The sequence below is a fragment of the Chinchilla lanigera genome, unplaced genomic scaffold (genome assembly GCF_000276665.1).
Source record: "Chinchilla lanigera isolate Chin_1 unplaced genomic scaffold, ChiLan1.0 scaffold00003, whole genome shotgun sequence".
Classification (NCBI taxonomy): Eukaryota; Metazoa; Chordata; class Mammalia; order Rodentia; family Chinchillidae; genus Chinchilla; species Chinchilla lanigera.
In genome coordinates this window covers 27,997,105-28,024,710 of record NW_004955404.1, presented here as the reverse complement: position 1 = coordinate 28,024,710, position 27,606 = coordinate 27,997,105, and the positions used below count along the sequence as shown (strand labels likewise).

Here is a 27,606-nt window from a genome sequence, read left to right as displayed (position 1 = left end):
CTGGTCTTTAACAAGCAAAATGCCACATTTATCATGAAAATACAGACTTAAGATCATACGTAAAGCTATGTATGTGTTATTAGATAGGTTTGTTTGTTTGTTTGTTTTTGGTTTTTCTCCGGTACCGGGAACCGAACTCACGACCTTGCGCTTGCCAGGCAGGCGCTTTTGCCGCTGAGCTAAATCCCCAGCCCCTATTAGTTATTCTTGACTGAAACAGTAGTGACTATAGTGGCTGTCAAATAGCAGTTTCTTAATTTGATCATTTTTGTACACTTACTAATTAGAATCCTGTAAGAAGAGTTTTCCCTTGTGCTTGTCATCTGTTGCTGTCGTTTTGGCACTTTCTTACCAGGTAGCATTTAGATAATGTGGACGTACCTGATTTCCAGAGTTGGTAGGGATTGAAGCAGCACTGTTTCCACTTACTCATAGGGCAAGAGCAGAAGAAAACGGACCAACATGACAGTTACTGTTACTGCACTTGACTCTCAGAATTGTTTGTAGAAAGTCTGAGTCTTTAGTTAGCTGAGTTGTTGAAGAAAGCAGGTGCAATATTGTGTACAGTGTTAAGTGTGTGGGTCCTTGCACTTGGAGTTCTAAAGAAGTAGATAGTATTACAATACTATGAAAACAGAATACCTTTTTAAATTTTATTCATTCATTTATTCAAGGTACTGGGAGTTGAACCCAGGGCTGTTACACTGAGCTACATTACCAGCCCTTTTTATTCTTTATTTTGTGACAGGATCTTGCTAAGTCACTGAGTTACCTTGGCTAGACTCAAACTTGTGATTCTCCTGCCTCTGCCTTCCAGAATGCTGGGATTACAGGCATGCACTACTACACCCAGCTCAAATGCCTTTTTAGATTATGTAAACAAATGTGGCTCATTTAATGTGGTTATAGCAAAAGGGCTCCACAAGGAATAATTTATTATAAGTGGAAAAGAGACCAAAAGCTCTTATAAGTCCTTCTCACCTTTAAACTGAGTTTCATTAGAAATCACACTAAAAGGGGACACATGCTTATATTATTATTATTATTATTTTGGTTTTTTGGTTTTTCTCTGGTACCGGGAACAGAACTCACGACCTTGCGCTTGCCACACATGCTTATATTATTACATTATGTGCTGGTACTGTTAAATGATTAATGGCAATAAAAATCATCGTATTTATGTATGTATACCTGACTTTTTTTCTTTTGAAGATGACAATGATTATGAAAGGTTGTCAAGTGGATGTAATATGTCATGATCTTCTTCAGTGTCACTAAGAAATTTGACAAATGTGAGTTTTTTTGTAACCTGAGGTTTTTGTTTATTTGCTTGTTTTTTGTTTTGTTTTTGTATTGTTGGAAATTGAACCCAGGACCTTACACATGCAAGGCACGTGCTGTACTACTTATCTTCCCAGCCCATAAATGTCAGCTTTTGAACCTACGTAAACTTACTGCTTTTGGCACAGATAGGAATCTCTTTAACTTGTCATGTTGTGTACTCCATTAAAGAACAGTATTCTTACTTTTGTCACTGGGAAAAATACAGAATAGTTAAAAAAATAAAACTTGCAAACAATCATGCTACCTATTTTGTATATTAATAGTCGTTATGAAACTGTTAACATTTTGTCTTATTTAAAATTGAAGTAATGTATGATTTCTCCACCCCCACAAAACTTTACTTCCTTTACACCTTAATCATGAACATTTCTTTATATTAACTGTTCTTCTAATACTCTTTAAAAGGCTATGTAGCATTCCATTATGTTGACACAGCACATTTATTCTGTTACTGAATGCTCTGTTTCTAGTTTTATATTATTCTAACATTATGATGAACAGCTTTATAAGGAAGTCTTGGTTTAAGTTTCTCACTAATGCTGTATAGTCTTAACGTAGGAATTGTTAAGCTTGTGTGTGTGTGACTGTTTCAGTAAAGACCTACTTATTTTTGTGGGAGTGGTATATATTTTTGTTTTCTTTATGTACAAGCAGTATAAATACAAAGAAATAACCAGTGTAGGCACCCAAATCTTATCAACCAGAAATAATCTGTGTTAACATTTGAGGAACATCATCTGATTTGTGCTCATATAAAGACAGATAGGAATAATTCCATAAGAGTGGGATAATGCTATTTAAAAGAAAAACAAAAACATGAAGTTTGATCTAGAATTTTAACAGTAAGGGGAAAAAAGCCCTAGAGAACTGCTGACCTCAAGTTTGTTTTAAAAATTTTTTTAACTATAGAACTCTTAGACTGTATAAGATTTCACTAAAAGAGTTTATAAAAGTGAGTTGAGAAATTAGAATAATTTTAAAATCTGCATGTTAAAATTTTTGATTTTTGAGACAAGTTCTTACTATGTACTTTAGGCTGGCCTTGAACTTGTGATCCTCCTACCTTAGTCACTAGAGTGCCAGAATTACAGACATGTGTCACCACACTGGGCCATTGTTAAAATTTTAACTATTAGAAACTGAATCTCTGCTGCAAAAAAATGGAGTCATACTAATATTTGTCTTATCTCTAATTTCTCCAGTTCTGTTTTTGTGTTTTATTTTTTTGAGATAAAATCTCACTATGTAGTTTAGACTGGCCTTGAACTCAATATGTAGCCTAGGCTGGCCTTGAACTCATGTCTGTCCTCCTCTCTCAGCCTCCTGAGTATTGAGATGACAGGTGTATACCACCATGCTCCGCTTTTTTGTTTTTTTTGAGACAAAGTCTTGCCTCTAATTCAGGCTGGCTTTGAATTCACTGTGTAACCCAGGCTTGCCTCTAACTGGCAGCAGGCTTCCTGCCTCAGCCTCCTGAGTGCTGGGATTACAGGTGTGCACCACCACATCTGACCCCCAGTTCTGTTTTTTTTTTTTTGTTAGTTTTTCTCGGGCACCAGGAACCGAACTCACGACCTTGCGCTTGCCAGGCAGGCGCTTTTTGCCACTGAGCTAAATCCCCAGCCCTCCAGTTCTGTTTTTTTATACTGTTTATGTTTTTACTTTTTAAAAAATTAATTAAGTTTATTAGTACACTTTAGGATACATAATGATCACATTCATTATAGGGAATTTGTACCTGTACACGGTGTAGCTTGATTCTTTTTTTCCCCATGCCCCTACTGCTTTCTGTTTACCAGAGCTTCCTTAGTCACTAGCTGCATACATAGCCTTGCTTCTCTATTTAAATGGATTTAGTACTCTTCACTCCTGGTTTTTCTGCTCCTGTGCTTTTTTATTTTGATTGATTTTCTTTTTTGATTGCTTGGGTTTTATTTATTTATTTATACATACATACATTCATGCATACATACATACTGGGAATTAAACTCAGGGCCTGACACTTGCCAGGCAGGTGCTGTGGCACCAAGCTACATCCCTTGGGCTTTATCTTGGAATACTTTTATTTCAAGGACACATGGGTGCTATGTGTTCCATAAGTTTTTTCATGGTTGAAAATATCTCTACCCTCTCATCCTCTTCTCCTCTCTTCTTTTCAGAAAAGCTAATGCCTTACATCCCACACCTTCTCTTTCTCTTCCTTCTTCTAATGTCCAGAAGTTGTATTTGTATCTGTGAATGTTTTTGTGCTTTACTCTGATTATGATATTTGTATTTCTATACAATGTTACATTAGTTTTAGATTATATGAAAATACATGTTACAATAGTTTTCTGTTTTCTACAGTTTCAACTGGATTGATTTCATTTAGTATGTTTTTAAGACTTATTTAGGAGGATTAACATAAATGTAATTCATCTACCTAAATTGTTGATTCCTATTACACAAATCATAGAATGATAGTTTATTCACTGCCTGCTGGCCAGACAGTTGTTTTCAGTTTCTCACTGTTCCGAATAGTGCCGCCTTGGGCATTCTTGTGTCACTTTGTGTCCAAATGTCAGATGAAGGATCCTGTGGGAACCTTTCCAGGTTCTTGATGTCCTAAACAAAGAATTGGACAAGACAAACAAAATCAGTGAAAGAGCACATTTAGTGAAGACACGTAAGAGGTGAGCTCTGCAGAGCGACAGTGGGCTAGTGAACCGACAGTGTCCCCTAGGATGATGGAAAGGGATCTTCTCCCTCATGCAAATAAAGTATTGAGACAACTGTCCTGTCAAAAACTCAGTTGATCTGGTGTCAGATTTAAACTGCTCTTTTTGGCTTCTCACCAGATATAAATAAAAGATGGAAAATAGTTCTTTTCTGATTAGTCTCGCACACAGCACCAGATTCAGATGGAGGATTGAAAATGTGACTTTCTGATTGGTGTACGGTGCTCGGGAGCTGTGGGTCCTGCATTCTGCTCATGTCCTCTGGATTTTTATCACCTTTGACACATTCTGCTCAGTTGTTTGTCCAGTTTTCCCCAGCCCTACTGTACCTTACCTCGTAAGTGTGAGACTTTTCTAGTGTTGACATCTAGAGGTAGAATTATTGGGTATGCATCTCTTAAACTTTACTCTGAATTGCCAACTTGCTCTTCAAGGTGATTGTGTTGATTATGTTCTTACTAGTGGTAGCTCAACTCCAAGTCCATCCTTCCCAATATACTATTTTACTTTAATTACTAGGAACATTTCCTCATTTTTATGAAAAACTTACATTCCCAGTGTGCTGTTGTTTCATGTGTTTTGTACAATAAAGTTTGGTTGTTAATTTTACTAACTTGTATTTTAAAAATTTCTCCTTTTATGACTTTAGGTTCATAAGGCTTATGTGAATAAAAGCCTTGTGTATGCACATTTGTTATTGTACTGTGCTGTAAATCACTGATCTTCCATCAGTGTGTGAAGAGTGTTAGGGAGTTTGCCCTTAATCCAGAGACGTTAGTCTACTCTGGTGGGAAAGGATGAGATTCTTGTGATATTTACTTAATTGGTTTTTTGAGAGAGTCTTGCTATATAGTTCAGGCTGTCCTTAAACTCACTGTGTAGCCCAGGCTGATCTCGAACTTGAGGCAATCTTCCTGCCTCAGCCTCTTGAGTGTTGGGATTACAGGTATGTGCCACCAGGCCTGGCTTACTTATGTGTTTTTTACTGTTTTTTGTTATATTTTTGACCTTCACTGCTGCCTGACGTGGCTAGCTATAGTAAGCATGGTCATCTCTAACATAGTTTTTCTAAAAACTTGGGTGATAGGAGATAGAATTCATGTTTTTGTTTCGTAGAATACATATTCAGTGACTGTGTTTTAGACTACAACACTGCTATATAATTTGGTAAGTTTGGGGGACATATAGTTGATTACAGTAAATATTTCAAGTTTCTATCCTGTGTAAACTTCTGTGAGACTTGTGGATGAGTATGAAGTGTGATACAGTACTTGATCTGGAGATGTTTAGTGAAAATGACGTTCATTGTTTGAGTGAGCTCCCTTTTGTTAAGAGGAAAAAACGAGAAGTCAGGACGGTGTATTTAACGAGTAGTGTATTCTGTGCCCTAAACTCGCATTATCTGTTGTAGAGGCCATCCGGATGAAGAAAGCACACTTCTGAAATTTCAGAGGCATGGGGTCTCTTGGGGGAGACCGAACACCATCGAGTTAGGCTCCTTAGTCCCTCTGCCACTCCGGTGATGCTGCCCTAATTGGCGGCAGGGTGTTTCTGGAATGAAGTTTCAGTTATCTCTTATTTTCAGTTTTGTGTCCAAATAGTTTTGCTTTGAAAACCTCTTGAATGTTCAGATTCTGATGGTGAAAGAGGACTTATTCCAAGTCCAGTGAACTCTTGATATTTTTACTATGCTTTAATGTTTGAAATCTCAGTCCTTTATTGTATACTCTTAGGCAGTTTTAGTTTTTAAAGTTTCCAGCTACTACATTTGATGACTTGTTTTTAGTACTACATGCAAATCAAGAAACTTTCTGGAGAATTTGTCAAGATGTCCTTATTTAATTTGATTGAGGGAACAGGAAAGGAACAAAATATTTTACTATAAATTGTTATTATATTATCAGGGCCTATATTAGATGGAATATCGGTGTGTTGACTTGTAAAAATCAGCACTAGAGTATTTGGGAAATTCAAGATTGAAATAATTTTATAAATTCAAACATTATAATTTAAAATTTCTCCTGCTTTTAAAAAATGTGTCAGAGTAGCTTTTGTAAAGCAATTTATTATTTGGGTCTATTTTTAGATTCTCTGTTCTGTTCCATGGATGTATTTGTCTATTTTTTCCACCAGTATCATATTGTTTTTATTACCATAGCTTTTTAGAAAATCGTGAAGTCAGGCAATCGGGAGAGCCAGCCTTTGGCTCAGACCCTAGCTGTGCAGGCGCTGGGGAGGCGGGCCGCCTGTGCCCAGGAAGCCACGCAGTGGGGAGTGCCGGCCTTTGGCCCGGACTCTAGCTGCACCAGTGCCCAGGAGGTGGGCCTCCTGCACCCAGGAAGCCATGCGATGGGAAGCGCTGGCCTTTGGCCTGGACCCTAGCCGCATAGGCACCCGAGAGGCGGGCGCCTATGCCTGGGAAGCCGCACAGAGCTGGCCCTCAGGCCAGCCACTACCGCGTCGTTGAGAACTATCATGGCACGGTGAAGCAATGACACAATTGGCCCGCCATGCGCCGGCCACAGAGGCCCACCTGGGGATGTGCATGAATCATCCTGACATGGAGAAACCACTGGGAATACATGCCACACAATGGGTCACTCTTTCCCCTGCCGTTGAAAACCAGAAAGGTCCAGAGTCAGTGGAGGAGCAGCTGCCGAACAAGGACTCGGAGAACATGAGAATACAGACTATGCCCGAAGACTCAGAGGCCTAGTTGACTGGGGTCACAAGAGCCATTCGGAAGCTGGAAACCAGGAGGACCTTGTGCAATACCTGGGGAGACGCCCTGGAAGCCATTCTTCCCCTGACAGTATAGGCTGCAGTGGAGGAGTGCGTGGAGCTCTGGCGAGGTCTGCACTGAGATTCCTGCTACCTGTGCTGACGGTTGGGGAGAGGACCCTAAGTGGTTGCGGGGTCCCAGTGTGCTGGGAGACTAGAGAGAAAAAGCTACAAAAAATGGCTTTCTCCCCAGATGGCTCACTTGAGAGGTTAGAATTTGCCTCCTCAGTATTCTATAGCGATGACAAGGAGAGAAAAAGAGACCAAGGAAAAGCTGCTGCTTTTGCTGCAGCACTAAGAGAAACAGACCCTAAGTCTGATTCTTGGGGCCCCAAGAAGAACTTGACGACTACATTCATCTGCTACCACTGTTAAAAGCCAGGCCACCTCAGGAGGAACTGCCCTAAGAAGCACCCTGGGCCATGCCTTGAATGCAGAGGTGACCACTGGAGATCGGTCTGCCCTCTGAAGCAGAGGCCCCAGAGCTCAGACCTATCCTACCAGTTAGTCCAACAGGAATGAGGGGGCCCGGGGAATAGTCTGCCTTCTCCTTATGGCCAGACTGGCATCTCCATGGAGGAGCCCTGGGTAATCATGACTATAGAGGAAAAAGAAAACAGCCTGTTGTGAGACAGAGGTGCAAGCCTCTCGATCCTTCTTTTCAATCCTGTCCTTCCTTCCAGCCATCACACCTCAATGAAAGGAGTCACTGGTGAGGAGGTAATATGCTATTTTTCACAACCCTTATGCTGTAACTACTTGTTAGATCTTTCTTGCATATCTTTGTTTTCCTGAGAAACCACTTTGAAGATACCACCAGGTGTTACAGCAGCCATTGATATTTTCCTGCTTACCTGTCTATAACTCTGTATTGTTTGTATTGTTCCTATGCTGTTTCATAAATGGATGTATGTTTATTACTATGTGTTTCCTACAACAACCATTGAGAATAGTCAATGATTATTCAAATGATAACTCATGTATAGCTCTGTTTATTTTCTTTAGAAACCACTTTGAAGGTACCAAAGTATAGTACAACAACCATTGGTAATCTTCTACTACTTTTGTCTGTAACTCACTATTATTTGTCTGTTTGTTTTCCTGAGAAACTATCTTGTAGATAATAATATGTAAAACAACAACCATTGATAATTTCCTATCACTTTGTCTGTAATTAGGTAAGCCCCCCTATTACTATGTTATCCTTCTTTTACTCTTTAAAAGAAAAAAAAAATTGTGAATCAGATAGTATCAGTCTTCCAACTTTTTAATTTTCTCTGAATATATTTCAACTTACAATCTAAATCTAACGGTGTTAATTGCCTATAAAACAAACATATTAATGTTTTCCAAAAGACAAAAGAAAACAATCCACGTCCAGAACAAAACCCAAAATTCCTAGAAATACTGGAAATATAAATCATTTCTCAGGGAAGACACAACCAGATGATACCAACCCCAGAATGATTCCTATTATAATTACTACATGGATGTTAAAGCAACCACTATAACTGTGTCCAGGAGGCAAAGGAAAATTACTTTGTGGCCAATGATAAGGCAGAGAATCTCATCAGTAAATAGAAAACATAAAGAATAAACCAAATAAAAATTTTAGAATGGATAAAGATGTGAAATAGAAAATACACCAGATAGGATATGGCACAATGCAGATAGGAGGAAAAAGTAAGCTAAAATTAAATGATAGAATTTATTGATTATATACAAGACAGAAAACAGTAATAGAGCCACAGGGACTTTTAAAATGCCTTTTAAAGAAACATGAAGTTTGGGTTTCTAAGTTTTGGTTCCCAAGCCATTTGACAAAAGAACTGTTAAGAGCTAGAATTGGCTTACATTGTTATTTGTAATAAAACATAATTTGGTGGAAGGCAAGTTTGGCTTGGAGATAGCTCTGTTAATTTCCGTGAGTTCCACAGAGTGCCTGGGTGTTTCCTCAGCCTTGTAGAATCCATCACTCTTCAGCTTTTCTTCTTTTCCTGTTGGTCACGGTTTTGTGACAGCCTCAGTGGATCGTCTTAGGTTATTTTGGTTCCTCTCTTTGGATCGGGTGTCCAGCCCGGAAGGAGGGCCACAGTGATAGACAGGAGTGCAGCGCTGAGCCACAGGAGTATCCTGACTGATGACCCTTGTGGCTCATCTTGGATTGTGGTAGAGAATTCCCATCATGATACTGTGAATTTGTAATGAGAGAGATGGAAAGTTCAGGAAGATAATTTCTACCCTAATTGCCTAAAACTACAGCATAGTCTCTAGTAAATATATCTCAGAAAGCTGCTTGCGTTCATGAAGTAGGATATTGTGGAGAGATTCAAACTTTTAAAAGTAAATTTAAAATATGTTAATACATATGTGAATATAAAACCAAAAAGATTGATGGCGAAAACCTTCCCTTGGTGAAATATATACACCTTTATGGCATATACTCTGGTCTTTTCATGCTAAATTTGTGTCAGTTGGATTGCAGGATTATTAAGAGGCAGGTAGAGGCCAGTAGGGAGCAATGCCTCAATGGAGAACACCTTAGATGAGGGAAGTGCGAGGGGATTCCAGCAGGACATACACCCAGGGAAGAGGCGCAAGGGGAAGAGGAGGGAAGGGAAACAAAGAAGAAGGAGAGATGGGAAGGAGAAGAAGAATGGGGTTAGGAGATCAGCAAGCTAATAATTCATATTAATAGCTGGAGGTGATGGTGCAAACCTGTAATCCCAGAACTTTGAGAGGCTGAGGCAGGAGGATTGCAGGGTCTAGGCAGGCCTGGGCAATTTATAGACTTAATGAGACCCTGTCTTAAAGTTTTAAAAAAGGGTTGGAGATGTAGCTCAGTTGGAAGGACCTGGGTTCAGTCCTCAGAAACAAACACACACACACACACACACACACACACACACACACACGCTAAGATCATATTGATCAGTTGATACAGAGGCATAATTGCAGGAAAGTTTTCATTACATGTTTTGTAAGCTAAATGTAGTCTTGTATCTTTTTTTAATTTTTTTAATTTTTTAATTTTTATTTTTTTTAATTTTAGAAATAAAAGGAGGAAAATACTAACAGATTGACAACGTTTTACAAAATAGCAAAGGATCAGTACAGACATTACAGAGTTACAAACAGAGTGGTAGGGAATTAACAATGCTTATTGTATTACATATTGATAGTCTTGTATCTTTTTGTTGATATTGTCTTAACCTCTTAAGGAGCATATGTCCTATAAACTAAAAGACGGAACCCAGCTAATTAGTGTGTCCTGTAGAGCACATTGCATCCAAGGAGGAAATCTTAGCATCTAGGATATTTATGTTGCAGTTTTAGCATGTGAAAGGGATTTAACCAGAGGTGTAAATCTTTTGAAATTTATATAGGGCCTTTACCCCACCTGCTTGGCTTCTTTGTTGTGTGCAGGTCTTTGAGATGCAAATACTCTCCAACACCTTTCCTTTAACTTACTGAGCCGGAAGGTAGTAACTGACTGTGAGAGACTTCAAAGTACTCCAGTTAGCAAGCTACTCTCCCTCAAGGCTTTCCCTCTTACACTCTTGTGATTGGTGACGGACACCGAATAAAAGAAAATTAACCAAAGCTGAAATCAGTGTACTTTCAAGGGTCACTTTTATTTTCACAGTGTTTACCAACACAGATAAAACCTTCACGTTTATATAGATCTTTCTTTAGCTGGGAAAACAGATTGTAAATCAATAGTTATATAAATAAATGCCATTATGATAAGTGCTCTGATAAACAAGTAAGGTTATGATTACACTATATATCAAAGAAACTTACTCTGTTTTGGAGGGGTGACAGAGGCTTCCATAACTTGATTTTAAGCTGAGATCTGAACAATAGGTAGAATGAAGAATTGAACATTAATTGAGCTCCTTTTTGTTATTGTTTGATGTCCTTTTAAAATTCTGACTGATGGATATGTAAGTCTTGATATCAGAAAAAGTCTGGTCTGGAAAAATAAATTTAATTTTGTATTCTTTTATCACTTCTTTGCCCCATTAATAATCACTTCCCTTACATTTCCTTAAAAAGACAAATACCGTATCTGGTTTGCTTTTGCCCTCTCTGCAATACTAGGGCCTAGAGTCCGGTGTGATCTACCTAGTCCCTTTTATTTATTTTGAAAGAAGATCTCCCTAAGTTGCCCAGGCTGGCCTCTAACTTGTGATCCTCCTGCCTGAGCCTCGGTGTAGCTGGGATCATAGGCCTGCGCCACCGGGCTGGTTGATTTGCATTCTTTAAGTATACTTTTTGTTTGGTTACAGTTTGTATTGGTCATCTTCCGTTGCCGGGATGAAATATCTGTCACTGCAATTTAAGGATGAGAGGTTCATTTTTCTCACCCCATTTTTCTGAACCCATTTCAGAGAGTTTAGCTGGCTCCAAGGGAGAAACATCATGGCCAGTGGGCATGGAGCATACTGCTCACAGCCAAGGTGACTGGTAACCAGAGCACAGGGAAGGGCGCAAGCCAGCGGGAGTGCTGTCCTCAGAGGGATGCCCTCCCCCCATATCTGCATCCGCAGGGCACGTTTGGCTCTGGACATCAGTGAACTGACCCACCGATGAGTGTAGTGCCCCCATTCCATCCTCTCTCCAGGCGGCTCCTAATCCAGTTAAACTGGCAATTAAAGTAGACTGGCACACAATTCCAGATTGTATCATTTTCAATAAAAATTGCACGTACATAAGCCCAAAGGCACTGGTATATGTGATATTTTATGTTAAAGTTTTTATCACAGACATAGCATATATCTTAACATTTTTGCTTCACAAAATGACTTGCCACATCAGAGGTTTAATTGTATTGCATTTTGCTCTTATTAAAAATTTGAAAGTTTGTTAATTTACATTTAAGGTGAAAAATGCGAACAGTAGAGTCTCTTCCCCTACCTACAACTATTTCTTCCAGAAATTTGGATAGCTCTTATGTATTACACCAGTACCAAATCTTCATTATTAGTTTTAAAAGCCAGTTACACTGGATATAACCTCCTATAATTTTTATCATTGTATGTATCATGAGCAGATGACAGTAATTTTAAGATGAAATTGTAACCTCTCTTTTTTAAAAGGACAACTTAGTTTTGTCTTGGTAAAAAATATCTGATGACCCTTAATTCAGCAAATTTGTTTGATGATGGACAGCCTGAAGCTCACACTGGCTTTTTGTGGAACACCATGAAATAATGACAGGTTCTGTCACACCAATAAGAAATGTTTCTGCTAGCAGAAAATGTGTGTGTGTTACATAATGATGTATAAAACCATGCCATACTTTAGCATACATTGCAGACAAGAAGCTAAGGATGACATGATTTGTTCGTAGCCTTTAAAATTAATATTAATTTGCTGCTTGTACATTTATTTCCTAATTGTTCTTATGTTTGCTTTGTCATATGCTAGCTCCATTAGCAGAAAAGTATCTAGAGGCAGCAAAGATTTTATGGGACAGAAATTTGGAAAATAAACGTAAATTTGAGATAATTCTGTTCATTTAATAGGGGGTGTAGGGAGAGGAGGTGGGAGGGAAGGAGAGAGAGAGAGAAAAGGGAAAATTCTGCTAATTCAGTTTTATTGGTAGAAAATCTAGCTTCATTTGCTAATAAGCAGCATCGTCCATTGGGATTTTCTGAGCTGTTGGTTTAGAACACTACCTACTCCAGGCAGTAGCGGGGATCTCTTAGCACCAGCGTTACTAAATACAAGTAGTTAGGAGCACAGATGAGAGCTCGTTTTCTTCTTGGGTAACTTAGATGAATGGCTTGACTCTGCCATTTGATTTTATTGCAACCCAGATCTGTTTTCTTCTCTAAAGTATGTGTTAAATAAGGCAGCATAAAGTATCAGAAGGTACCATACATTTTTATTAACATAACTCCTATTGGTTTTATTAACATTAAGAGTAAGAAGGAACCTTTGTCATGGTATAATTTCCTAGTGAAGCTGGACATTCCATTCCTTGTAGACTGACTATTTAAAGAAGATTTTTTTTTCTTTTCAAGACAGAGTCTCACTATGCATTTCAGGCTGTGCTTCAACTAAAAGAATTTTTTTTGTCTCATTGCAACTGTTGTTATTTCCAATTTTACCCTTTGGTACAGAACATAAGTATAGTCATAATATGGTAGCATACAAAATATATCAGTCTTTTAGGTACCTTTTTAAAAACAACTTAAAAATTATTTTTTTCAGCTGTTTTCTTGCTGTAGTGTTCAAATTAAAACCAAAAAGAAACAAGTTCACAAATTAAAAAAAAGTAAGCCATATTGTCACTAGGTCAAAACAGCCATACCCACCACGTTGTGATGCAGTGCACTGCTTGCTGAGCAGAGCATGTCTACACATTCTCACCTTGTACTTTTAGGAAACATTCAGGGAGATATCTGGCTTCACAAAACGAAGCTTCTGGTTACTACATTAATATTTTATATAGTGTATACACCAGAGGGGTAGACTTCCGGGTAGAATCTGTCAGAATGCTCTTGGTGTTCTTGTCATTAAAAACACTCAGTGTATACCTGCAGAGACTAGCTTCTCATGCTTTTAAGGCAGCCCTGTCATCATCCATTTTCCTTTAGATAAAAATTTATGGCTCATTCAGTCTACCATGTTTCTTACCTCCTTGGTGAAGACCAAGTTGTGTATTTCTGTGTGGCACTGTACTGCCCACAGTTTTTCTGGGAGGTTCGTAGTAGAGAGAGGTAGAGTGATTGCTTTTGAGACGATGTGTAGTTAGGGCACAAAGCCTGGCTCATCACTGTGGATGTGTTGGTCCCTCCTTACCCGCATCCTTGCTTTTCTATTTAGGTAATTGTTAGAAGTAAAGTTAGAACCTTTGGACAGCACAATTAAGGGAAATTATTCCCAAATGACATTGTCTGATTTGATAAGCATATATTTGATTTCAACCCTTGTATGGATGTATTTATTTATATTATTTTTTTAATTTTAAAAATTAAAAACTGACAAAACAACAATGAAGGCCCATTACTGAACTCCTGATACTTGTATGGTGAAGTTCTGCATTATTTCCATTTTTTTTTTTTTTTTGGCAGTACTGGGGATCGAACTCATGACCTTGTGCTTGCCAGGCAGGCGCTTATGCCTCTGAGCTGTATCCCCAGCCCCTCCAATATTTTTTATTTTTTATTTTTTTTTGTATGGATGTATTTAAAAAGTAGTTATAGTAAGGCAAATAAAACTTCATTGCTTGCAAAGATGTCAAAATTAGAATGTTGCATTTAAAATAAATTGGAAGCTTTATCTAGTGTGGGTAGATCCTCTTGACTGAGCTAGTGGGTTTTATTGTTGTTGTGTAACAAAGGTATGCTGTGTATCATGATCTTGTAAAAACTGTGTTAGGTAGGTGTTAGGGCTTGTATTTGGATGTAGTTTCTCTCCCCACGCCTCATGCAGTCATGGGGTGGGCTTCTAGAGTTTATGATTGATTCATGGTCCAGTGTTGGGATTATGGGTATGAGTGCTACACCTGCCCTGGGGCAGGTAGATTGCATACAATGTAAGGGAGGGAAAGAGCAGCTTGCCTGTACTCCTCCCTTTTGCTCTTGCTGCTTTTGCTATTTTCCGCGGCCATGAACAGTGCCCTCTGCCATGTGCCACTCTGCCTTGGAGCCAGCCAAGTATGGACTGAAACCACTGCACAGACTGTGAGCTAAATAAACTTTTCCTTCCTTAATTTTGGGCATCAGGTATTTTGTCTCAGCAAGAGAAGAGTAACCAAGACAGTAGGGCAATGAATAGGGTACGTTTTACAGGTTCCTAACTTTATTTTAGACATCATATATAAAAGTCCTTGTATTTATTCTTTTCATTGTCGTTGAGTAAACTTCGTCAGGTTTTAAAATGAATTAGTCAGTGTAGAGAGTACATTTATGTACTGTATTTCATATGATAAGGATTACTGTGAGAAACTGGAGGAGAGCTGTTGTCAGAGAAGAGGTTTTTTTGTTTAGTAAAATTCATTATATCTACATTTGCAGCTTATTAGAAGTGGACAAGTGGCTTTCTCTTTTTGACATCTTCGCTATTACTTAGCTATGTATACTGCCAGGTAAATACTGTCCCTTTTGTTTATCTTACCCTACTCACCTGACATTTTTGCTCTTAAAGCTATAATGAATTAAAGATGACTAGGTAAATGTCCTGGGCAGCTTTTACTGGGAAAGCGGGGGAGGTGCTTTGTAATGCAGAGGTAAAGAGGCCAGTAAAGAGGGTGGTCATTTAGTGCCTACTTTGAAAAATGCAGCAGGTGAATAGAAAGCTTGAACAAAATGCATTTATGGTTATTTGAACTTAGAGTTCAGTTTCTGTTACTTGATTTTATTATTCAAACTTTGGTGCTATGCTGTCTGTGGAAAAAGTTGTCTTAGTAACCTGAGAAATAATTTAGATATGTTTATGATGGTTCTGCTTAAAGTTATAATTCATGAACTGACAAAAATGTTTTTCTAGTGTGATCACTTATCAAAACATAGGCAAATAGCTTGGTAGTAGTAACTTCACTGCCCATTTTGCTTAGTGCAAGTGCAGCACGCGTGCACACAAAACACACACACACACATATACCCGTGTTTTTCTTAAGAGGCAAGTTAGTGACTACTTATTTTGGCACCTCGTGGTTTGTGTGTTGAGTTCATGAAATACAGTACACTAAATAAAAGGGAAGAAGGGACAATAGATATTATTAAATGTCTTCTCTGTTAGTTGTTATACTAGATGCTGTCCAAATATTATTTGGCAATGCTGTGAGGATTTTGGCTGCATTTAGAACTTACAGGTAAATGTTGAGGCATGGAGAAGATAAGTTTACCACAGCTCCCAAAAGGTAGAACAGAATCCACGTCCTGTTTCTGAAATCCAAAATCTATGTTTGCTTTGCTATGTCACAACATTCAAAATTTGTACATGTACTACTAGCTCTGTGGCAAAATTTCACCGAGGGATTGTTTTTAATATTGAATTTCTCAAAGTAACAAGAATAAATTAAGATAATGAACATTGGATAATGTTGCAAACTGTAGTTTCTTTTCAAAAGGAGATTCTAATTTAAAAGTGACAAATATTTAGTAAGGCCTCTTTTTGAAATAAAAAGATGAATCACTTGATGAGTCACTTTTTGTGGTATTGATGCCTGTAGTTGTTACCAATTCCTAAAAGATGATCATTTCTTTTTTAAACTGTAGGAGATGTTTGCAGTACATAATGATTAGATTCATTGTGGACAATAATACATCTTAATTCTTTTTTCTTTCCGTTCTTTTACTTTCTGTTTAATTCTTTTAATTCTGTTTAGTTTCTCTCCCCGTCCTCCCATCTCGCTCTGTTTAATTCCTTTTAATTTAATTCTTCTCCCCTCTCTCCTACCACCCTCCACCGCTTGGTCCATAACAAGTCTGCAGCCACAGTGCTCAGGTTTAACTTCTGAATTTACCTTTCCTAGTCTTTGTTATGTTTGACAAGTTTCTGTACTTCAGGATTGGTTGTTTCTTTTTAAATTTTCTTTATAATTGGGAAAATTTAGAGTAGTCCACATTTTTAGACTGTTTATACATTGTTATTCCACTATATTAATTCAGATTTTGTCTCCAATTATAAAAGCAGGAATAGTAGATATTGTATGTGTGTATAAAAGAGATGGTGTATATACCTGCTCCAGTCCCTGCCTCACGGAGGTCCTTGCTGTCTCGTTGCCTTTCTTCCTCATGAACAACTCATCCTCCAGGATCTGTGCTATGCTGTCAAGAAAAACAAATTTTTTTCATCTTATTTTGTAATTAATGTCATTTCTCTCAAACTCATGTCAACTTTTACTGGTTACCATTTTGCATTTGTAGTGTGTAAGTTCTTCCTTGATTTTGTCAGATTTTATATATATATGTGGGTGGAAGACAATAATTACTAAAGGATTTCACACATATGAATGCATTTTGAATCATGAAACTTGAAGCAGTTTTGAACCTCATCTTTGTTGTAAAGAAACTATCATGTATCCCAAACTTCTTACTCAACTGATTACATCTTTGAAAAATTTTATTAGTCCTTCTAAATGTTATTTTTGTGTTTGGTCAAAAGGTAATCCTTTGCCTGAAATGATCTTTTAAAATTAGCTTAAATTAAAAAATAAGTAATTACTTTAATTGTTTTTTTTTGTTGTTGTTCTCTTAGCTTCACAATGAAGAGGACAATTCAGAATCACCTGCTGCAGAGCAGCCATCCACTTCAAACTCAGCACCGCAGGTTGTGCAGACTGCTTCTTCAGCACCGGCACCTGAAACTGACACTTCTCCTCCACCTTATAGCAGTATTACCGCGGAAGTACCTACAACTTCTGGTATGGAACAGCTAGGAGAGTCTTTTCCAATTCCTTTTTTTTTGGTAGTATGGCTTTGTGCAATTAGCAGGTCTCTTAATGGGTTTTAAGCATATATAGTACATATCCACACATTTTTATGCATGAGTAAACATGTGCACATATAAATGTACAACTGTACAGATGCATACATGTCTGCATATGTGTGCACATGCCTCTGTCTTTATAAAACAAACAGTATTACTGAGGACGAGTGGGTAGAAACGTAATCAGAGGTGAAAGACATACACAGTATGACCCACAGCTATACGTGCAGTCGTAATTCTGAATACAAGGCAGTGATTCCTGTTTGGCAGTGTTTTCTTCTCTATTCAGGCCACTGTAGAGAACGAACCTTAGCTATTGCATTTTCGGAGCAATGGCAAATTAGTCATTATGATGATTTGTATACTATTACGATTTTGTATACTATTTGATTTGTGTGATTAATTTCAAAGTCTAACTTTTCTTTTATATACTCATTATGGAACATTTATTTAAAAAATCAATTATTGAAAAGCATTTTAACAGAAAAAATACTTCATTATAATATTTCATCTTAACAGTGGCTTGGGATTATCGGTAGGGACAAGATCCTTCTTAGCATAAGAGCACCTCCACCCTCTGAACCATCTGGTAATCCCCTCCTCAATAAATGCTGAGGTTCTGGCTGTTTCCTGGCCTTTTGTTTCTCATGAGCAACGGGTCATCCTGGATCCTACTGTATGCCACAAATAAACAAAACAAAACAAAATTTCATCTTATTGTGTAATTAATGTCCTTTCTCTCAGACTCATGTCAACTTTTTCTGGTTACCATTTTGCATTTGCAGTGTGTAAGTTCTTCATTGCTTTCATCAAGTTTATTTACATTTTTTTATTCAGTTCTGCGAGTCAACTTTGTGAAGTTCTAATTAAATTAATAAATTCATATTCCTTTTATTTTTATATAATATTTGATCAGTGTGCTTATTCAGTACAGATTTTCATGCTTTATTTTGCTGGCAGAGGATGGAGCCAGGGCCTTGTGCATGCTAGGCAGCACTCTACCTTTGAGCTATACCTGCAATCCCTCATGCACAATTTTTATCTTAATTTCCTTTAGTCATTTCTTCGGTTTTCAGATTTAGCAGTTGGTTTTTTGCTTGTTAACATTTACTATGTGCTAAATGTTCATTATTTCCATGTTTCCAGAATAGAGCGTAATGAATTTGCTGCCTTAGATTTGAAAAAAAAATCAGTTTAGAAATGTAGTTCAGTGGGAGGCCCTGTTTCAATTCCCTGCACCTCCACAATAAAAATGAATTGGATAATAATCTTGAAGAAAATGAATTTTTTTTATGACATTTATGACTGAGAAGTGGAAGATACTAATTTTAAGAGTAAATTTTGATACCTTTTGAGGGGATGTCATTGCTATTTTTGTGTAAAGATGACTCCAAATTTCATGAAGTAAAAATGCCAGTCATTCATTCTCACATTTTTCGGAGCGGACTGGGCTCAGTAATATTATTCTCCCCCAGAGTCTCACGTACTTTTCATCTGCTGGTAGGCTTCCTCTCAAAGGCTTCCTTTTTCACATGTGTGGTGGCTGATTCTAGCTTCAGTTAGAACTTCAGCTGGGGCTACTGGTCAGAACACCTGTATGTGGCTTCTTCATGCCTAGGTTTCCTCAATGAATGATGACTGGATTCCAAGAAAAGCATTCTGAGGGAAAGCCACCTGGAAGCCATCTAGCCTGTGGTGATACTGCTTCAAAAGTTACACGGTGTCACTTCCACTAGATTTGGTTTGTTAGAAGTGAGTTAGTGAGTTCAAAAGAAGAGAAATTAGTCTACTTTTTTTTTTTTTTGAGACAGGGTGGGTCTCACTGTGTAGTCCATGCTAGACTTGAATGCACGATCCTCCTGCCTCATGCTCTGGAGTGCTGGGATTGATGACATTTTCAGAGAATTTGAACATTAACTTTTGAAGCTACTGAAGCTGCCTGTTTCCTTTTACCCTCGCACCAGACCTTTTTCTGCAGTCTTCCACGTATCAATAAATGGCTTCAGCAGACCAGAAACCCTTTGAGCTCATTTTTTTGTACCTAATTAGAAAGTCAAGTGTTTTTTCTTCTTTAATTTTTGTTGTAATGAAAAATCTTTATAGTAGATTTCTTTTAATGCATCTGCATATTCTGGATTAAACGGATATGCTCTAATAAATGGTCATGCTCTAATCTCGTCAAGATTTAGATTTGTTAATATTTTATTGAGTTTTTGCAATGAATACTTTATGTACTGTCTTTATAGTTTTGGTATTAAGCAACAAAAATGTTTTGAGAATCTTCCCATTTGTCTATAATTTGGAATATGATTATAACATCATTTTAAAAAGTTAGATAAATTTCAGCAATAAAACTAGTTGAGCTTATTATCTAAATGTTCACTTATTCCAGCATTCTCCTCAGTGGAGACTGATCTTTTTAATTTTTTGAACAAATTTGCTAAATGGCCACTCTTGATTTTAATTGAGCATAAGCTTTGTGTAGGTGTTTTTTTTTTTTTTTTTTTTGCTTGTTTTTGTAGTGCTGGGGATTAACTGAGCACACAAATGTTTCTAGAATTTTGGATTTCTTTTTAGTGAGAACTATTGATATTTTCTTTGGTGAAGATTATATTTTCCAATAGGTTATTTTATAGATCTAAACATCAGTAGTCATGTGTGATATTTGTATAGTATTTCCAGTGTATTCCTTTTGAATGTTCTTTGATTTTTTTCCCCATAATTGCAGGTAATAACTTTGCTTATTTAGAAAGTTCAGCTTCATAGTGCTTGTAAGAGAATTGGAGCTGAAGCTACCCAGATTTTCTTCACTTGTTTTTTGCTTTTGTTTTTGTTTTTTGAGAAAGGGTAGTTCAGGCTATGTTCAGCTCACTGTGTAGCCCAGGCTAGCCTCAAACTTGTACCAGTCTTCCTGCCTCAGCCTCCCAAGTGCTGGGATTGTAGGCATTCACCACCATGCCCGGCATCCAGATGTATTTTGAGAACCAGTACCTTACACGTTGGAATCAAAATTAGTTACAACAATTTAGGGCTGCTCAACTACTAATGGAGGGGATTTTTTTTTCTATATTGAGTGTTGATGATTTTAAAATTGTTACATACTTGTTCCCTGGATAATATGTCATTTTTCTAGTCTTTAAAATGTATACTTTTAATACTATTGCATTGAACCTCAGAACTATTGTTTTCACTTAGATTTTATTCCTGTTGTAGCCTTTGCACTGCAGGAAGTCTATTCACTCCACCTTGTATGGTGTTTTTACATAGTGATGGTGTTTGCTAAGCATCTGTGACTCTCATGTCCGCTGGTGAGTTGCGTTCATTAATAAATGCGCTGCTGCCATCACTTTCATCGGTAGATTAAAAATGACCTGTGAGATTCTTAGTTCTTTCGGATAGCATTAAAATTGTTCTAAAACCTGTTTACCTGCATGGGTATTGCTAGAGTAAAATGTGTTTTCATGTTGAAAATACAAGATATTCTGATAAAATTATTAATATAGAAAATATAAAAATACTGTGATTATGATAGTAAAAGTTTTGGTAGATTTCTTAATAACTCTTAATAATAACTTAATAAAATATTAACAAATCTAAATCTTGATGAGATTAGAGCATGACATATCCATTTAATCCAGAATGTGTTATATTAAAAGAAATCTACTAAAACCATGATATCAAACATTGTGGCATACAGAATCTACCTTTAAAGTGTCAGAGATTCTAACTGACTCTGTATAACTTTACTTGTATTGTTTATATTGGCAATAAGTGATATAATGCTTTTTTAAAAAAAGAGGCTGTCTGTACTTACTATTATTCTGTACTTCTGGAGTTTATATTTTTAAAAATTTTCAAAAAATTTTTAAAATTGGGAAGATGGTAGATTTTCTTCATAGAAGATAATAAACCAAGAGGATATGGGGAAAATGGAAGTATTTCTCATTCTTGAGATCTTTTTTTCATATGTCCACTTTTGGATGTGTATCAGTCTTTTCTCTTTATAATAAATGTAAGACTAAAATAAGGTTGTTAGAGTGACTGTAAATTTTTATTTTGTTACAGTAAAAGACACAGTGCCATGAATTCCCCTCAGAGTATTTCCTTCCCTTCAAGCACACTTATCCCATTGTTTTAGCCACTTTCTGAAGCAGTTCTGGAAGTCCTCTTGCATGAGTGTCTTTAAATGTGCTGTTGTGGCTGCCTCAGTGTTGTGAATCTGAAATCAGAGTGTTTCCCTCTCATGGTCATTTTGACTTTGAGGAGAGCCAGCAGTTGCATGGTCCCGGGCCCAGTGAGTAAGGTGATGAAGACACTGTGTGAGGTTTTCATGCGCCTTTCTTACTGTTGATGGCGTTCAGCAGAGGCCGTCACTGCAGTTTTGACCACACCTTGTACAGACATTCGTTAAAGAGGACTCCATAACAGCTTCAGAAAGTGGTAGGAGCTATGCGATTGGTGTTTGAAGTGAGGGGGAGCACTTTGAGGGAGATTAATGGCAGTGGGTCTTTCACTGTAATAAATTGTTTTTAAAAATTTAAACATTCATTCTACATTTTTACCACAGTGCATAAGACTGCCATAGTGATAGTAGTCTTAAGTGGCCTATTATAAATCATTAAATTGGAGCTGTTTTAAGGATTGTCTTTGTCAAATCTTCCTCTTCAGATACGGAAGTGTGTGGTGAGTTTTATCCTGTGCCGCCTCCCTACAGCGTCGCTACCTCCCTTCCTACATACGATGAAGCTGAGAAGGCTAAAGCTGCTGCGATGGCCGCTGCAGCAGCAGGAACATCTCAAAGAGTGAGACAGTGTTATCCTCTCTTTTGATATTAACGCATTTATTATGTATACCTTCAGTAACATCAAAAATAGTTCTCTGGTGTAAGAGTGTAATTTTCCTGTAATTTGTATGTGTGTGTGTGTGTGTGTGTGTGTGTGTGCGCGCGTGTGTGTGTGCGCGCGCGCCCCTTTTTTCAGACAAGGTTTCCCTATGCAGTTCAGGCTGGCCTTGAACTCACTGTGTAGCCTCCTGAGTGCAGGGATCACAGGTGTGCACACCATGCTCAGCCTGTAGTTTTTTTCTTTTCTTTTCTTTTTTTAACTCCTTCTTATATGCATTATTTTTGGTCAAGTTGGCACTCCCTTTGTCAAATTAGCTTCTCTGTTCCTTGACCTTCTTGTTTCTATTGATTGTCACCCCACCCCACTTCATCTTGTGGTCATCCTAGACCTTGTCTTTACCAATCCATTTATTACTTGTGGAACTTGGATTTTATTTATCTTCGGTACTACCCTCTCATTCTTGCAAGTCACCAGGTATGGGTGTTCCACCCTACGTGTTCTTCTCTTTTGCTGGGACCTTCAGTCCACCATGTCTTCATTGACTATATATTTATTTTTCTCTGTGTACCATTTAGAATTCATGGGCTGTCCCTGTGGCCACAAGTCATCTCTTTTCTATTCATGCTTTTTATAGGCACTTTAGTGACTCCATGAAAGATATTAAGGTAAGATAAAATGTGTAGAGAAAAAAGTTATAAGGCCTTCAAATAATTTTTTTTAGTAATTTACTTTCTTTTTATCATATCTTATCCTGCAAGTTTGGAGTAATGATGGTGTCCTTGCTCTAGAGAGAGTCAGGGAGCTGCGTGTGTAGTAGTATTCTGATAGAATGAGTGGCTGTCTCAGTTACGTAGAGACAGCCATGTACATGGCCAGGGCATGATCAAAGAATACATTGAGTGGTTACATTAAAAATGACTTCATTGCAGTGAATGATACATTGCCACTAATACCCCTCAGAGTACCCGCCTCACTTGGAGCACGCGCATCTCATCCTGAAGTGGTTCTGGCAGTCCTGTTTCCTGTCATTGCATGGCTATCTTGATTTCTTGCATCAATTAAAAATGTTGATGGCGATTTCTGTCAGTTAAAAACATTACAGTGTGTCATCATCCACCTCATTCACTGGATCTGGCACAGTGCAACCTGTGACTCTTTCCAAAAGTCACAGTGACCAGGAGGATACATGTTTTGAAGTAATTCAGCGACATTGAGGCAGCTGTGATAGGGCAACTAGAAACATCCATGAGAAAGGACTTCCAGACCTGCTTCACAAAGTGGCCAGGATGACGGGATACGTGTGTTTGAAGTGAGAAGTATTCTGAGGGGGTTAATGCCAAGGTACCTTCCTATAATTGAATTCAGTTTTAAAATCACCATTTTTGTGGTTTTTTGAAACAGGGTTTCACAATGTAGCCCAGGCTGGCCTTGAACTCATGGTGCTCTTCCTACCTCAGACTCCCAAGTGCTAGGATTGATAGGTGTGCCTCACCGTGCCCGGCAGTGTATAATATTTCAAAATCTCAAGTTGTACACCATAAAAATACGTACTTCTTTTGGTTAGTTAAAAATGTTCTAAAATTAAAAAACAAACCTGGTCTGACTAGCACTTGAGTACATTCAGCTGTAAACGAGTCTCCGCTGGCGGAGAGAGGGATGCTGCTCTCAAAGGTACTCTCGGTGCGACAGCACAGGTGAGGCTGCAGCCACTGACACTGCTTCCTGCCTGTGTCCTGTCACACGTATCTTGTGCAGCGGCCAAATAGATTCGTGGAAATGTGCTACTCATTTTTAGTATTTCTTTGAAAAATATTTGAATTCTAAGTCATTCATGTAATAAAACTTTGAAAAAACACACTTACTCATCAGGTAGAGTCATCTGAAAACCTTCTAGGTGAGTAGGGTTCATTTTTTGTGACTTGTTTGAAATTGTTATATTAATTTGTCTTTTGACATAAGAACTAGAGCTCGGTAAACTGAGCTGCTGTCCTCCAGGGACTTCATGTCAGTGGTCCTAACCCCGAGCTGTTACCTGGCACACACATGGCATTTAATACAGGACCGCTGGCTAAGGTAGTGTGTTCTTTGCATTAGACAGTGATGGGAATACCTCATATTCTATTGCAGATTTTTGTTTTAAAATATTTTGTTATGTTTTATAAATTTAAGGATTTATAAATGTTTAGTGTAGTTGAAATTATTGCACAAATACCATCTTCTTAAAAAACATTTTGTGTAAATATTTTTCTCCTATTTAATGGTCAAGTGAAATTTAATAAGAGTTTAATTTAGTGGCCATATCTCTCCAGGGAAGAATTATTTTCATATATTTATGCGTGGATTTTCCCTCCCAGTGAGAGTAATGTAAAAGATAACTGTATGTAAGGCTTCTGCTTTTTAAAAAGTAAAAGCCTGTAGTAAAATTTCTGTATTATTCTAAAAAAATATGAGATGTTGTACGTCTGTCATCATACTGAGTGCTTTTAAAATCTTTTTGTTGTTGTTCATGTTGTTTCTTAATGTTTATTTCTTGAATTAATTTTAATATTATATATATATATATATATATCTATTTTTTTTTTAAACAGAGTCTCACTAGGTAGCCCAGGCTGGCCTTAAACTCACAGTGATCCTCCTGTCTCAGCCTCTTTAGTTCTGGAATTAGTGGCGAGTGCCACCATGTCTGGCTGAAAGTCTATAAAATTTTATTAGTATGTGCTTAATCGTTGCCATCATTAAATTTATTATATAAAGTTTGCCTAGCATATATGATTCCAGAGTTTTAAGAGATTTTTTTACCCACATAATGAACAACATACATGGTTTTGAAAGTTTTTTCTTTCAGGATAGCAGTATACTTAGTGAGACTACTGTGATTTAGAGGGAAGCACATCAGTGTCCTGGATTCAAGTTTGGCCTTACCTTTTCTGATTATGTGATCTTGGGCCAGGTACTAGCTTCTCTTACTATACCTCACAGAACTGAAACACTAATACTCAAGATTGTGTACATATAACCTGGAGATAATGTATGTATAGATCAGGTCAGACTCTTCGTCTGCTCAGAATTGTGTAAGAACTTCCATTTCGCTCAGTACAATCCAAAACGCTTCAGTGGAGTCTGGACTCTGACGTCATTTCCTCCTGTTTTTTCTTGGGTTTGCTCTAGTCCAGCCAGGACAGCCTTCTTGCTGTTACTGACGTGTCATGTGTGATCTGTCATAGTGTCTCACCTCTGACATAGTCTTCTGCTTGGAGTACTTTATGAGATGTCTGCGTAGCTCTCTTCCTCTCCTTTACGTTTTTGCTCAAGTCTTGCATCAGTGAGGTCTACGTGACTGCTGTGTTTGAAATTGTAGCCTAACCCCGCAGCAGCTTCCTTCCTTCTCTTCCTTTTCCTTTTCCATCCTTCTTCTGTTTGCCTTTTCCCTTTCTCTCCCCGCCCCTCTCCTTTCTTCCCTCCTTTTCTTTTTGTGGCATACTATTTACACTTCTAATAATTACATAACAACTGTTATGTCTTTGTGTATTGTCTCATTCTTGGAACCACAGTTTAGTTTCCAGAGGCCATACATGTTTGTTTTGTGTACACTGATGTATTTCAAGGACAAGGAAGCAAAGTCTTGTGTAGAGTTGAGTACCGAGCAGTATTTATTGAGTATCAGAGGCAGTCAGTGCTATAGGTTTTGTATATACTTTCATAGAAATTGTTTACATTCAAAAGCAAATAATACACGATTATTTTGGTATTAAAAAAGGCTTTGGACTGTAGAACCTTTTTTTTTTTTTTTTTTTTTTTTGAGACAGGGTCTCACTATGCAGTTCAGGCTGACCTTGAGCTCACTTTGTAGCCCAGGCTGATCTTGAACTCACAACGATCCTCCTGCCTCAGCCTCCTGAATGCTGGGATTACAGGCCTGTGCCACCACACCCAGCTTGTAGAAACTATTTTTAGACTTTTGTTCTTTTTTTTTAACTTTTAAACCAAACTGCTTTTTGAGTTTCATTTGGTACATACACAATAATTTATTTCACCAGTCTATTAAGGGCTATCACTGGTCTGAGTGTTTGCCTAATTTGCAAGCTAACTGATTAGTAGTTTATCAGTTTCTTTGATGCTGGTAGGAGACCCAGGACTTCTTGGGTCAGAGATAAAGACTTCATTATTGACAGCAAAACAGTAGCCAGGGTATTAGCATTTATCCCTGCCAGTTCCCTGAGCCTCAGTTTCCACTGGCTGCACAGATGCTATCTTTTTTTAAAAAACATTTTGTTTGAAAATAGTCCATAGGACAGTACAAAGAGGGCTAAGTGATAAACTGCACGTGCAGTTGCTTGTGCTAAAAGGAGAGGAACCCTGAATTTAAGGATCCTGAATCTTTTCCTCTTGTCTTTAAAATGATGTGTGAACACATGGTAATTACACAAGCCAGTGGCTTTCTTTCTGACAGAGCACACTCACTTTCCCTCCTTCCCCTCCCGCTTCTTGCACCCACTCCTTTCCCTCACGGCCTGCCTGCTGCTTTCCTGTTGCCTTTGCCCTAGATCCCACATCTGAGGAAAGCGTGACTTACTTTGCTTATTAATGTGATAATCTCTTGTTCCATCCATTTCTCTGCAAATGACACGATTTCATTCTTTATGGCTAAATACTACTCTGCTACAGTGGTGGGGAACCTGTGACGTGTGTGGTGTTTTTAAGACAAGAGATGTTAATGTGTGAGTTGTTTTTTTGTAAAACCAGTAACCATAGTATTCAGGTTTAATTGCAGTGTTGGCACTTTGTGACAAATAAGTGGATTTTGGGTTTCAGTTCTGGCACTTGTCTCTAAAAGGTTCACTGTCACTGCTGTGTTGTATTTTTATGCACATTTTCTTTATCTGTTCATCTGTGGATGGGCATCTGTGCTGATTCTGTAACTTAGCTATTGTGAATAGTGCCACAAAGATAGGAATGTGAGCTATTACTATAGTACGTTGACTGATTCCCCTGAGTAGATACCTAGACGTGGCATAGAGGGATCATATGGTAATCCTTTTAGTTTTTTGAGGAACCTCTTTACTGTTTTTCATAGTGGCCTTCTAACTTATATTCCCATCCGCAGTGTAGAAGTAAGGTCCCTTTCCCCTGCATCACTGCCAGTGTTTGTTATTTTTGTTTTTCCTTGATAATAGCCATTCTGGTTGGGGTGAGATGGACTCTCAATGTAGCTTTTGGTTTGCATTTCCTGATAGCTAAAGATATTAAACATTTTTTCTATATATTTATTGACAATTTATAGTTCTTTTGAGAAGTACCTGCTCAGCTCATTTGCTGATTGATTTGGCATTAAAGTTTTTGAGTTCTTAATATATTCTAGGTTTTAGTCCTTGGCCAGATGAATAGCTAGCAAGGTTTTTGTCTCATTCTGTAGGCTGGCTCTTGACCCCACTGATTGCTTCCTCTGTTTAATTTTATAGAGTCCCATTTGTTCA

General features: G+C 37.8%; 1 protein-coding gene across 1 annotated transcript in view; it reads left to right on the top strand.

Moving 5' to 3' along the window:
* Positions 1-27,606, top strand: part of Ndfip2 (Nedd4 family interacting protein 2) — a 70,024-nt gene that overhangs the window by 26,528 nt on the left and 15,890 nt on the right. Inside the window, exons 2-3 of the mRNA XM_005374124.2 lie at positions 17,058-17,223; positions 21,957-22,090. Of these exons, the coding sequence (XP_005374181.2) occupies positions 17,058-17,223; positions 21,957-22,090 (300 nt within the window). The remainder of the gene's footprint in view (positions 1-17,057; positions 17,224-21,956; positions 22,091-27,606) is intronic.